This window comes from Cervus canadensis, chromosome 5 (genome assembly GCF_019320065.1).
Source record: "Cervus canadensis isolate Bull #8, Minnesota chromosome 5, ASM1932006v1, whole genome shotgun sequence".
Lineage (NCBI taxonomy): Eukaryota > Metazoa > Chordata > Mammalia > Artiodactyla > Cervidae > Cervus > Cervus canadensis.
In genome coordinates this window covers 95,962,969-95,976,549 of record NC_057390.1, presented here as the reverse complement: position 1 = coordinate 95,976,549, position 13,581 = coordinate 95,962,969, and the positions used below count along the sequence as shown (strand labels likewise).

Genomic DNA, 13,581 nt, shown 5'->3' with positions numbered 1-13,581 from the left:
GCAGGACATCTGAGGGGTGGAGGCTGTGGCAAGTGCCAATAAGACGGCAACAGGCGGCTGACACACGCAAGGTGAGAGCCCACAAGGCTCAACAGACAGCATCGGCTGCGAGGGTGGGACGCGAACAGAAGTACAAAGGCCTCACGGTGCCCGCAAACGGGCACCTGCAGCCAGTCCAGGGTGGGGAGACCTTGCCAAACACGTCTTTCATTAGCTGAGATCCCAGAAAAGTCAAGCATTAGTTATCAAGAATGTCCTCCACAGTAAGGGCCATGCCTCTGGACTAAGGATAAATCCAAAAGCAGACTCACTCTAACAAAATACAAACAACCTATGGGGTCAAAAGAACATGTCAGTAACTTAACCGCCTGTCAGAGCAAAATGAAAACCTCTCTAAGGTAAGACAAGGCTGAAAATCCCTACAGTGTAACATCCACATGACATATAATCAAAAATAATTAAACATGCAAAGAAGCAGGAAAATATGACTCCTAAGGCAAGGGAAAAGCAATCAATCAAAATAGACCCCAAGATGACCCAGACTGGGCTTCCCCTGTGGCTCAGCTGGTAAAGAATCAGCCTGCAGTGCAGGAGACCTGGGTGGGGAAGATCCCCTGGAGAAGGGAAAGGCTACCCCACTCCAGTTTTCTGGTCTGAAGAGTTCCTCAGACTGTACAGTCCCTGGGGTTGCAAAGAGTCGGACATGACTGAGCAACTTTCACTTTTCACTTTCACTTGACCCAGATATTTGAATTAACAGACAGGTCTCTACCTTCAAGGATTTGGAGGAAAAGGTGGACCTAATGAGTGAAAAGATGGTGAATCTCAATAGAAAAATGCAAACTATATGGAAATTTCAGAATTTAAACTGATTATATCTGACATGAAAATTTTAAAGAAACTGAAGATTGCAAACTGCAGAGAGTTAGTGAACTTGAAGATAGATCAATAGAAAGTGTCTCAACTGAAAAATGGGAAGAAAAAAAAAGTCTGGTGACTTTTAACAGAGTTTCAAACTATATGACATGAAAACTAACAGAATATCTATAGTTATATTTTCATTCTAAATTCTAAATTGCTCAAGTATGCCTTTTCTTTTTCATCAATCTCACTAGATGTTTGCCTATTTTACAAATTTCTTTCAAAGTCAGTTTTTGGTATATTTTAAAATTTTTTATCTATTTATTTACTTATTTGGCTGTGCTGGGTCTTTGCTGTTGCAAGTGGGCTTTCACTGGTTGTGGTGAGCAGGGACTACTCTTCGCTGGGCTGCAGGGACTCTAGGAGAGGTGGCTCAGGAGTTGTGAGGCACGGGCTTAGCTGCCCCACGGCATCTTCCGGGACCAGGGATCAATCCCGAGTCCCCTACATGGGCAGGCAGATTCTCAACCACTGGACCACCAGGGGAGTCCCAGCTTGTGGTATTTTTGATCATTTCCATCTCTCAGTTTGTGTTTTCATTCTTGCCACTCTTCATCTTTTGTGCACTGTGGGATTACTCTGCTTTCCTAGCTTCTTTAATTAAATGCTTAGTTACCCCCTTCTCCCCCACCATCTTTGTTTTCTAATAAAACCTTTTAAAGCTAAAAAAAAATTTAAAGATAGAATTAAAAGCAAAAAAACCCCCAAATCTATCATCATAGCTGTGGTTTTTAACATCTGAGGCTCGGCAACAAAACACACCAAAAAAGAAACTGAGCAAAAGTACAGATAATATAAGTATACAAAAAATCAGTAAGGCTGTAGAAGATTTTAAACAACACTGTCAACCAATTTGATCTAATTCACATTTGTAGAAAATTACAACCAAAAACTGCAGAACACATATTCTTTGCAAGTACAAATGGAACATTCAGTAAGACAGGTCAAAGGCTGGGTCATAAAATTAATCTCAGTAAATGTCAAAAGACTGAAATTTTACAGAGGATGTTCTCTGACAACACGAAATTAAGTTTGAAATCGGTAAGATATCTGCTGTTGCTGCTGCTAAGTCACTTCAGTCGTGTCCGACTCTATGTGACCCCATAGACGGCAGCCCACCAGGCTCCGCCGTCCCTGGGATTCTCCAGGCAAGAACAATGGAGTGGGTTGACATTTCCTTCTCCAGGTAAGATATCTAGACTCTCCCAAATATCTGGGAATTAAACACTTTAAAAACAACACATCAAAACCTGCCTTTAAGAAGGAAGGGACAGTCAAGCAGAGTTCTGAAAGGCAGATGGGTCTGGAACACACAGCAGAGTGACGTCCGGGGCACGACCACCACACAGAAGACGTACGCGGAAGGCCCGCAGGGAGAGCTTCCTCCTCCTGCAGCTCGTCTTCTAAGTGGCAGTCTTAATCTTTTCAGCCCATAGACTCAGATAATATGCCTGACATACTCCTCTGGGTATAATTCCCAACTCAATCATGTTAACTCATCCTTTTCCCTCCCAGTCATTAAATGCATCTCTTTGCAACACACTTCACAACACACCAGTGGTTATCACATGGAGATCTGGAGCACAGGCAAAGTCCCTAACCAATACAAAGTGCCTTCTTCTTTCCTCCAATTTCTATTATTTTCTTTGCTAGGTTGCTTCATTTAAGTAAGGTAAAAACTCTTTCGGTTAAATCATCTTTGATCATCCTCTGTTACTAATCCCATTTTTCTGTTTTCTGAATTCTGTTTTCTTCTATATTATTAGCATATTTCTTAGAAGGGGACAAAAGGGGACAAAAGGGAACAAAAGACTTCCCCAGTGGCTCGGTGGTAAAGAATCCACCTACCAGTGCAGGGCGCATGGGTTTGATCCGTGTTCTGGGAAGATCCCACAAGCCGCAGAGCAACTAAACTCACGTGCTCTAGAGCCCTGGAGTTGCAACTGCTAAAGCCCGAGAGTCGAGAGCGGTGGGAAGTTCGTGCACTGCAACTGGAGAGGAGCCCTCACCTGCTGCAACTACAGCCAGGTGAGGCTTTAGTGAGAAAGCCAGCATGCAGCAACGAAGACCCAGTGCAGCCAAAAATAATTCAGCCAAAATAAATAACAAGTAAATAAAATTTTTATAAAACTTACTTGTAATGCCAAAAATAAGTTTTCTTTTAAAAAAAAAATGAGGAATAAGATTTTATGAAAAACAAGAAAGCCACACAAAATGTATTAGACTATGAAAAATAACAGGATGCCTTAAAAAATGTACATACAATTTTGTATTATCTTAGTTCATGTATCACAACCCCAATCCCTAATATAAAGTACATGGATATAATCTTTCCAAACAACCTCTTTTTAAAGACCTAATTGAACTTCAATACCTATAAGACTCAACAGCTGTACTTTTTCCCAACTCCTAAGCTGTATGGTTGCACAGTATAATTTAACAATAGCAAGAACTATATTATTGCTCTATCAAGTTCCTATTTGATTACCTCAAATAAAGTTTTATTTGAAAACAGTAAAATAGTTTTAAACTGAGAGTAAATAATTTCTTACAATCATTTTTCAGTTAAGCTCATCATAAAACATCTGACATGTACAAATTAAATAAGTAATACCCTGAAAGACATAGAATGTACCAACTTAAAATTAGAAAATCTAGAAATGATTTAGAGGGAAAAAAAACCCTTCAATTTTTAAAAGTACTAACTAGAAAAGCATTACAAAGTTTTACAAACTGAAATGATTTTATATTAAAAACATTTACTACCAAGAAAAATAGGAAAACTTGTGTGCAATTTTTTTTTTAACTCCACAACTTTCTGATTTAGGGAGGAACAACCTAGAGAAATGGGATTTAGAACTTAAACATGAGTTAAAATCATTCTCTTGTAAAATTTTGAATATCACCACCCTGACCCCCACAAAAGGAAAAAAAAAAGATTCAAACTAATCCTACACAAAGGTGTCAAGTCTTAACTTCATAAACTACCAAACGGCACCTTGCTTACGTGAAAGACACACACGGAGGTCCTCCCTTGGGGATGTCATCCACTCTCACAGCTTTAAATACCATCCAGGACCCGGCGACCCTCGGGTTCTCTCTCCAGGCTGGACTGCTTCTCTGAATTCACGCTTGGAGAGCCCGCGACATGCACGCATATCTGACACACCCATGTACAGGCACCTCAAATGCAGCAAGTGCAAGCAGCAGCTCCAGGTGGTCGCCACTTCCTCACACCCCATCCTCTGGCTCACATTTCAGTAAAAGGCAACTCCATTTTTCCAGTCACTCAGTCCCCAGACCCTTGCCTTCTCTCACAACGCACATCTAAGAACAAATCTAGTCAGGAGTGCCTTCAGATAGTCACAGAATCTGACACCTTGACCGCCACCACCACCCTGGACCGAGGCATCACCATCCTCACCCAGACTACTGCCATCAACGGCCAAGTGGAATCCCTCCTGCCTCCTCAGCTCCCCTTCAGGATGGAGAACTTCATCACAGCATAAATCAGGTCATGTTCCTCCTCTCTCAAAATCCTCCCAAGACCACACGAGGAGAAGTCAAAATCCTTGAAATGAACAACAAGGCCACTTTCTTCTCCAGCCAACCTCCCCTGCTCCCTCATTTCATCTCCTGCAACTTTCCTTTGCTCTCTCTGCTCCAGGTACTCTGGGCTTCTCGAACCTGCTAAGCAAGCTCTACCTAGGGCCCCCCATGCGCCTTGATTCCCCTCCCGCCTGAAAGCCATTACCCTAACCCTAACCCTAACCCTCCTCCTCAGGTCTTTATTCAAACCCCACCTTCCCAAAGAGCCTCTCTGGTCACCCTAACTAAAGTCACCCCTTAACATTCCCTGTCCCCTTTTCTATGTTATTCTTCTCCTCAGCAACTCTGTGTTTTATGTTTTACTTGTTGTTGGTATTGAGCTCCTTATTGCAAAAACTCAGGCTTACACTGAAGAAAGTAGGGAAAACCACTAGACCATTCAGGTATGACCTAAATCAAATCCCTTATGAGTATATGGTGGAGATGACGAATAGATTCAAGGGATTAGATCTGGTAGACAGAGTGCCTGAAGAAATACGGACAGAGGTTCATAACATTGTACAGGAGGCAGTGACCAAAACCATCCAGAAGAAAAAGAAAGGCAAGAAGGCAAAATGGCCGTTTAAGGAGACCTTACAAATAGCTGAGGAAAGAAGAAAAGTGAAAGGTAAAGGAGAAAGGGAAAGATACACTCAACTGCATGCAGAGTTCCAGAGAACAGCAAGGAGAGACAAGAAAGCCTTCTTAAGTGAACAACGCAAAGAAATAGAGGAAAACAATAGAATGGGAAAGACTAGAGATCTCCTCAAGAAAACTGAAGATAGAAGGGAACTTCTCACACAAAGATGGGCGCAATAAAGGACAGAAATGGCAAGGAACTAACAGAAGCAGAAGAGATTAAGAGGTGGCAAGAATACACAGAACTATACAAAAAAGGTCTTAATGATCCAGATCAGATAACCACAATGGTGTGATCACTCACCTAGAGCCAGACATCCTGGAGTGTGACTTCAAGTGGACCTTAGGAAGCATTACTGAGAACAAAACTAGTCAAGGTGATGGAATTCCAGCTGAGCTATTTCAAATGCTAAAAGAAGATGCTGTTAAAGTGCTGCACTCAATATGCTAACAAATTTGGAAAGCACAGCAATGGCCACAGAACTGGAAAAGGTCAGTTTTCATTCCAATCCCAAAGAAAGGCAATGCCAAAGAATATTCAAACTATCATACAATTGTGCTCATCTCACATGCTAGCAAGGTAATGCTCAAAATCCTTCAAGCTAGGCTCCAGCAGTATGTGGACCAAGAACTTACAGATGTACATGCTGAATTTAGAAAAGGCAGAGGAACCAGAGATCAAATTGCTAATATCCACAGGATCATAGAGAAAGCAAGGGAATTCCAGAAAAACATCTACTTCTACTTCACTGACTACGCTAAAGCCTCTGACTGTATGAATCACAACAAACAATGGAAAATTCTTAGAGATGAAAACAACAACAACAAAAAATTCTTAGAGATGGGAACACCAGACCACGTGAGCTGCTGTCTGAGAAACCTGTATGCAGGTCAATAAGCAACAGTTAGAAGCAGACATAGAACAAAGGACTGGTTCAAAATTGGGAAAGGATTTTGTTGTATATTGTCACACTGCTTATTTAAGTTATATGCAGAGTACATCCTGTGAAATGCTGGGCTGGATGAATCACAAGCTGGAATCAAGATTGCCAAGAGAAGTATCAACAACCTCAGATATGCAAATAAAACCACTCTAATAACAGAAAGTGATGAGGAACTAAAGAGCCTCTTGATGAGGGTGAAAAAGGAGAGTGAAAAAGCTGGCTTCAAACTCAACATTAAAAGACCAAAGATCATGGCATCTGGTCCCATTACTTCATGACAAATAGATGGAGAAAAAGTGGAAACATTGGCAGATTTTATTTTCTTGGGCTCCAAAATCACTGCTCCAAAATCATGATTGCAGCCATGAAATGAAAAGACGCTTACTCCTTGGGAGAAAAGCTATGACCAACTTAGACAGCATATTAAAGCAGAGACATCACTTGGTCAACAAGGGTCCATGTAGTCAAAACTATGGTTTTTCCAGTAGTCATGTATGGATGTGAGAGTTAGACCAGAAAGAAGGCTGAATGCCAAAAAATTGAAGTTTTTGAATTGTGGTGCTAGAGAAGACTCTTGAGAGTCCCTTGGACAGCAAGGAGATCAAACTAGTCAATCCTAAAGGAAATCAACCCTAAATATTCATTGGAAGGACTGATGCTAAAGCTGAAGCTCCAATACTTTGGCCACCTGATGTGAAGAGCTGAGTCACTGGAAAAAACCCTAATGCTGGCAAAGATTGAGGGCAGGAGGAAAAGGAGGTGACAGAGGATGAGATGGTTGGATGGCATCACTGACTCAATGGACATGAGTTTGAGCAAGTTCCGGGAGATGGTAAAAGGCAGGGAAGCCTGCTATGCTGTAGTCCATGGGGTCACAAAGAGTCAAACACCATTTAGCAAGTGAACAATGAACAACAACTCCACCAACTAGAATATAAGTTTGAGGAGGGCAGGGAGGAGCCTTTACCCACTAATGTATCACCAATGACTAAAACACTTCCTGGTACATAGTGTGAGCTCAATAAATATTTGCTGAGAAAAGGACACACTAAGGTAAACAAGTTTACTAGGGAATGCTTTCAATTCTGTTTTACCAACTTTCACAGAAGTGAATTTTCTTAATCGAGACACTGAAATTTGAAAGGAACAGAAGGTCCATGAAATAATACTATGGTTTCCTTCCCCCTGTTGCCTGTACCTATGACTAGCCCTTTGACCCTGAATGATCCTAGCAAAAAGTTGCCATCTGCCCATTCAGGTTCATCACCACCACCATACCACACAACATTATTCTTAGCTTCCAGATTCATGTCTGGTCCAACACTGTATGTTACGGCTGCAAGTTTTTTAATCCAAACTATATGGATATTAACCAAATCTAGAAAGATCAGCCTGTGAGAGATCAAGAACCATTTGCTCCCCTAGGAAAAGTATATCCAAAGTCCAAAGAAATTCACTTATCTTCAGTTAAAACATGACCTAGGCAATTTTTTTCAATAAACAATATTTATCACAAAGAACTGACTATTTGGTTGAGATACCATCAATTTGTTTTTTAAACCCTCCTAATTTGGGTATTGGGCTTCCCTGGTGGCTCAGAGGTTAAAGCATCTGCCTGGAATGCGGGAGACCCTGGTTCGATCCCTGAGTTGGGAAGATCCCCTGGAGAAGGAAATGGCAACCCACTCCAGTACTCTTGCCTGGAGAATCCCATGGAGGGAGGAGCCTAGTAGGCTACAGTCCATGGGGTCGCAAAGAGTCTGACATGACTGAGCGACTTCACTTTCACTTTCACTTTGGGTATTACAAAATAGAACAAATTTGTTGTAAAAAGCCTGAAACATCACAAATGCAAAGTAAAAAGTACAAGTTTTCTATTCTACCTAAATCCCAATTCCCTAGAGATTAACAATTCTATCAGTCTAAACGCTTCTATACTTTTTTCTGTACATGTACAAATAAATAGGTTTTCTTTTACAAAAATGGGGCCACACCATGCAGACTGATCCCCAAATTGCTTTTTTCCACTTACCATTACACGGACAGCTTTCCGTGTTGGCATTTACAGTATGTTGGCAATAAACATTCTTATATGATTTCCTATTTCTTTTTGTTTGCTCACTCCCTGATATGACTTCTTGATAGACTTTCTATCAGTCAGTTCAGTTCAGTTCAGTCGCTCAGTCGTGTCCGACTCTTTGCGACCCCATGAATCGCAGCACGCCAGGCCTCCCTGTCCATTACCTACTCCCGGAGTTTACTCAAACTCATGCCCATCGAGTCGGTGATGCCATCCAGTCATCTCATCCTCTGCTGTCCCCTTCTCCTCCTGCCCCCAATCCCTCCCAGCAGCAGGGTCTTTTCCAATGAGTCAACTCTTCGCATGAGGTGGCCAAAGTACTGGAGTTTCAGCTTCAGCATCAGTCCTTCCAATGAACACCCAGGACTGATCTCCTTTAGGATGGACTGGTTGGATCTCCTTGCAGTCCAAAGGACTCTCAAGAGTCTTCTCCAACACCACAGTTCAAAAGCATCAATTTTTCGGTGCTCAGCTTTCTTCACAGTCCAACTCTTATATCCATACATTATACAGAATCCCAGAGTGCTTTTATTTATATAGATTATCTCATCAATATTTACTATAGTATAAATTTAAACTGAAAATTTTAAATTATTCATTTGTTCACCTAAAAATAAACATTTCTATTTTCACTGGGAAATAGCTTGTTTTCCCTTGTTTATAGATAACTGTAGATACTGTTCTTTGAAGCTACATCAAACTCGGTAAGTGGTAGTTTCCTAAAGGCTAGTTTTGATATAGAATCTAAAACTCTTATCAATTAATATCTGTATTCTGTTACATTAAAATTCAATGGTCCATCTTGCCCCTTGAATGAATCTTTTTTACCTGTGCTTGATTTTATAATATCATGTGCTGTCATTTACAAAATATTAGTTCACTGAATCGTGTAGGTCTTCCAAATAAGTATTCCATTATAAGATATCAAAATAGTTTGTTTATAAATATTACCACCAATCTCTACTTCACAGGAGCAGATACAAGTTTTCCAAAACCCTAATTTTTGCTGGAAAGCAAAGATGTTTTCATTGACAACAGACACTACCAGCTGTTTTCCTTGAAATACTTAATACATTTTTTTAATCTGAATAACCACAGTTTGTCAGTAAAAACGGTAGTCTATGAAAAAAGCAGCAAGTTCAGCTCGAACTAACCATTACCCAAAGCTCTTCCTAGAGACAAACAGCACACAGAAAGAAGTATTTTCCAGTTCCTTCACAGAAGATTACAAAGATATATACATAACAGTTGAGAGTTGATAAAACTAATAATTTTTGCTGTTTCATCAGGAACATTCTTAAGTGAAAACCAAAAAATATATATATTTATTTAATTTTACTATTTTACTACGTGTGCATGGCATGAAGAACACAATGGCTACTATGGTTAGTTGCCACAATCTTGATTCATGCTTAGAAGCCTGCATTACTTTTGCATCATTACTGAAAAGATTGCAAATAACGTCTTGTGTGAGTGCATGCTAAGGTCACCTCAGTCATATCCAACTCTTTGTGACCCCATGGACTGTAGTCCTCCAGGCTCCTCTGTCCATGGGATTTTCCAGGCAAGCATACTTGAATGGGTTGCCATTTCCTTCTCCAGGGGACGTTCCTGATCCAGGGATGGAACCCTCGACTCCTGCACTGCAGGTGCATTCTTTATTGCTGAGCCACTGGGGAAGCCCAACATCTTAGTATTTTGTTAACATGAAAAGTTTTCACCTCTGGACCCTCTGAAGGGGTGAAAGGCACACCAAGGACACTACACTGTTCCATGCTAGGACAGCTTCCTAGAAGCGAGATTACTGGGTCACTGCTATGTACATTTTAAATTCAGATATGTTTGGCCAAAGCTCTCCAAAAAGTCTGTACCAATTTTCACTGGGGGTGGCAGAGGATGAGGTGGTTGGATGGCATCACTGGCTCAGTGGAGATGAAAATGAACAAAGTCCGGGAGGTAGTGAAGCACAGGGAAGCCTTGCAAGATGCAGTCTATGGAGTCGCAGAAAGTTGGACATGGCTCAGACTGAACAATTTTCACTACCTAAGGTTGCATGATCATCACTAGTTGAAATGCAAATAATTCACTTACAAATCTTCACTGTGGGAAGTGTCATAATACATTACTGTATTTACCTGTCTAAACCCAAAGCTAAAATACAACTCGTGTTTCACGGCAGAAGTAAAATCCAACGGGTTTCAAGGCAAAAGTAAAATCCAAGTACCCAGATTATTTAGAAAATCAAACCTCAATTGTCAAATACAAGTTCACTGAATAGAGAACTTTGTGTATTGTAGTCACAGATTGTTAAGGGTATTTGTGATTGAATTTCAAAGTATATGTTACTTGCACACGTCTTCCATTTGCTTACAGAGGGTGGGTGAGCTCGACAGATATTTTAATAAGTACAAGGTCTGAAAACTGTCAGGCTGTGACAGTACAAACAGGATGCTAATTAATTGGTGCGTGGCACAGACATCAGTCTAAGGTGACCCTTAGCTTTAAAACTTCATGCAGAATTACTGGACGTGACCAGTATAACATGTACTGTCAGCACTCAAACGCCAGTGGCGTTCATAAAAATGTCAAAGACAACCTTTCTTGCCCCAAGTGTCATGTGAAACAAAGAGAGGAGGAGGGAAAAGCTCCATTCTGAGGAAAGGACCACTCCCCGTCTCAGGTGAAACCACTGAAAGCTGGGGATCCTCAGTTCACAAGCAATGTGGCCTCCCCTCAACTGTTTCCACATAGTTCCAAAGTGAGGATTTTCAAGCTCCACTTATGACTGAAAAGATCAAGGTTATTAGTGTCAACCAGGGCCTGTGGGGGCCTCTGGGGGTGCACAAACCCCTTTGAGGATAAGATTGAAAGTGTCAACTAGGGCCTGTGGGGGCACTCTGGGGGGTGCACAAACCCCATTGAGGATAAGATTGAAAGCTCCCCACAGGTAAAGCAGTGAAGGATCCATGTACCTCAGAGGAAGGAAGAGCCCAGGCCAGGCCTTAGGTCAGAGCAGAATCATGGACTATGGATCCTGAGAAATCACTTAAGCCCAACCTCCTCAGGAAGCCGGAATAGTAAAATGGCTTGTCCAAGGTCAACAGTGAGTTAGAAAGGGAATCAGGCAAGAAATAAGCAGTAAGACTTTGAATAAAGCCATCCAATGTCACCAAGTAACTTTTTCTTATACAAAGAAAGTTCCACCCGAGAGTAAAAGATAACTACAGGGATTGAAGTTTTAAATAGAACTGGAAGGAACCAACACAAGCCCTGTGGTTCAAAAGTTCCTTAGGCATGGCAAAGCGGAAAATAGGACCAGAAATCTTGAAGAGCACTCACCATGTTCCACAAAAACATTGCAGTGTGGACCGCCGTGCCTCGATGATTCCTTCTTGCCTGCTCCTTTGATAAAGTGCAGGGCAGGCAGACTTGGCCTCCTTTGGTCCCCAAGAACTTTTCCAGGCTGCTGCCCCATAAAGCAAGGATAGGCACCCCTTTCCAGAAGAGGGTTCAAGATCTTTCAGAATGATCAGTGAGCTGAGAAGGAAACGGTCTCTACGTGGGATTTCACATTCACCGCATCTCCACCAGTCAGTAACTGAGGTCAATCACAAGACATCTTCCACAAAAAAAGGAAGTGAAGATTTTAGGTTGACTTGTGCAAACAGGAGTTCCGATTATATTCGCAGTTTATCAATTCGAAGTAATGTAACTGCAGTGCGAACCCAAAGTTCCTGGATTTCAAGTGTCTTTTACTGGCTAAGTTTCCTCCCTCTCAAGGAGAAAAACCTAAAGACAAATATTCACAGGGGATGCTGTACAACGGTCAGTGAGGCTAAAGTCGTGTCGATTTCTACACATCGAGGAAACGTGGATCGGTCTTTGAATGCTCCTCCAGAACTTTTCCTGGGGAAGTCACCCACCCTCTATCTTGGTGTCTCCATCTTCCAACAAATTTCCTGCCACACTAGCTGCCGCTCCTGCTTTTTCTCTACCCTGCTCTCCGGAAAAGGACACGGGTCACCCCGACTTCAGCGAGAGCTGGCCCTCTGACGAGAAGGAATGCATGGCCAGCAACTTTTTTAAGTCCGCTTTTTAAAAGGCCTGTGAAACCAGTCCAGGCTTTTCCTCTGCATTAAAGTTTCTGGCTGGGCTGAGGCTGAGGGGGCCGTAGGTGACATTGGAAGAAGTCAGGGCATTACAGGCTCACGGGAGCAAGGTGGGGGGGGAAGGGGAGGCCACTTGACAGCAGGGAGGGGATTTGAATGAGGGGGACGCTCCGAGGGCAAACTTGAGGCCGGGAATCGGAGTTAAGGGGCGGCTCGGGGGTAAAGAGGGAGGCTGCCGGGGCGGGGAGCGGGGGGCACGGGCGGCTTACTCCGGGGGGCGACGCTCCTCCAAGCCTCAGGAAACGGGGTGTCCCCAGGTCTGGGGAAAGAGACCACAACCCCAGGGTCCCAGAGCCGGGATGGAGCTGATAAGGGACGATGGGCTCTCGCGGCCCCGAAGGCGGGTGGCGGACAGAACGGGGAGGAGGCCTGGCCGCCTCAGCTGCCCGGAGCCTGTGGGGGGGGGTCTCTGTCCGAGACACCCCCCTCCCCCGGGCCCGGACGTGGTTACGGCCGCCGCCGCCAGGCAGTCACATCCCCCGGGCTCCGTCGGAAGACCCAGCCTCCCCGCGCAGGTAGGGGCCGTGGACAACGCAAGGCGGGCTCCTCAGCTGCAGGACCCAGGAACCGGTTCCGGCTCCGGCGCTGCTCAGGGACGGTCACCGGACCCCCGCGGCCGCCATGATGGATTACTAGCCGCTCCACAACGAGGCCAGTCCCCGCCCCCGGCCCCGCCCCCCGATGACGTCCGGTGCGCCCCTCGCGTGGGGACTGGGACCCTTCCGACACCGCTTTCGGGGACCCTGCGGCGTCTTTCGGCTCTGGTCCCCCTGCCCTCCAGGGCCCGGCCCCGCACGACCTGTTAAATGTGGCTTTCCCGAGGAGCAAGGTGAGTAGTAAGGAAGCTCCCGCCTCCCCTGCACTTCTATTGGTCCTTGAAAATCCGGGTCAGCTCCCTCTCCTACATCCCATTAGCCGACTGGGACAGCAGGGGCTAGAGCTCCCAGCCAACCACTTTCGGCGTAGCCCGCGGGGCAGGCCGGGAGTTGTGGTCCTGCGGCGCCCCCGCCCCTGTCCGCTCTCCCCCGAGCCTTGTCCTCTGCTCTAGGCTCCTGAGTGTCGGTCCCGCCCTCCTGGGAGCCGGTGGACTCTAGCCGGCCTCGCGCAGGGCTGGCCAATGTCTCCCCTGAGCGGGTTGGTAAGGCCGGCGAGGAACCAAAGCAAGGGGAAAACTGCGGATTGGATTTCCCCAGAACCGGAGCTGGATCGCTTCCTTGAGCTTCTTTAGGAGAGAGAATTT

General features: G+C 44.1%; 1 protein-coding gene across 1 annotated transcript in view; it reads right to left on the bottom strand.

Annotated features, from left to right (window-relative positions):
* ABL1 (ABL proto-oncogene 1, non-receptor tyrosine kinase) overlaps positions 1 to 13,137 on the bottom strand; it is a 136,942-nt gene extending 123,805 nt beyond the window's left edge. Inside the window, exon 1 of the mRNA XM_043469860.1 lies at positions 11,512 to 13,137. Within this exon, the coding sequence (XP_043325795.1) occupies positions 11,512 to 11,647 (136 nt within the window). The 5' untranslated portion in view covers positions 11,648 to 13,137. The remainder of the gene's footprint in view (positions 1 to 11,511) is intronic.
* Positions 13,138 to 13,581: the final 444 nt, after the last annotated feature.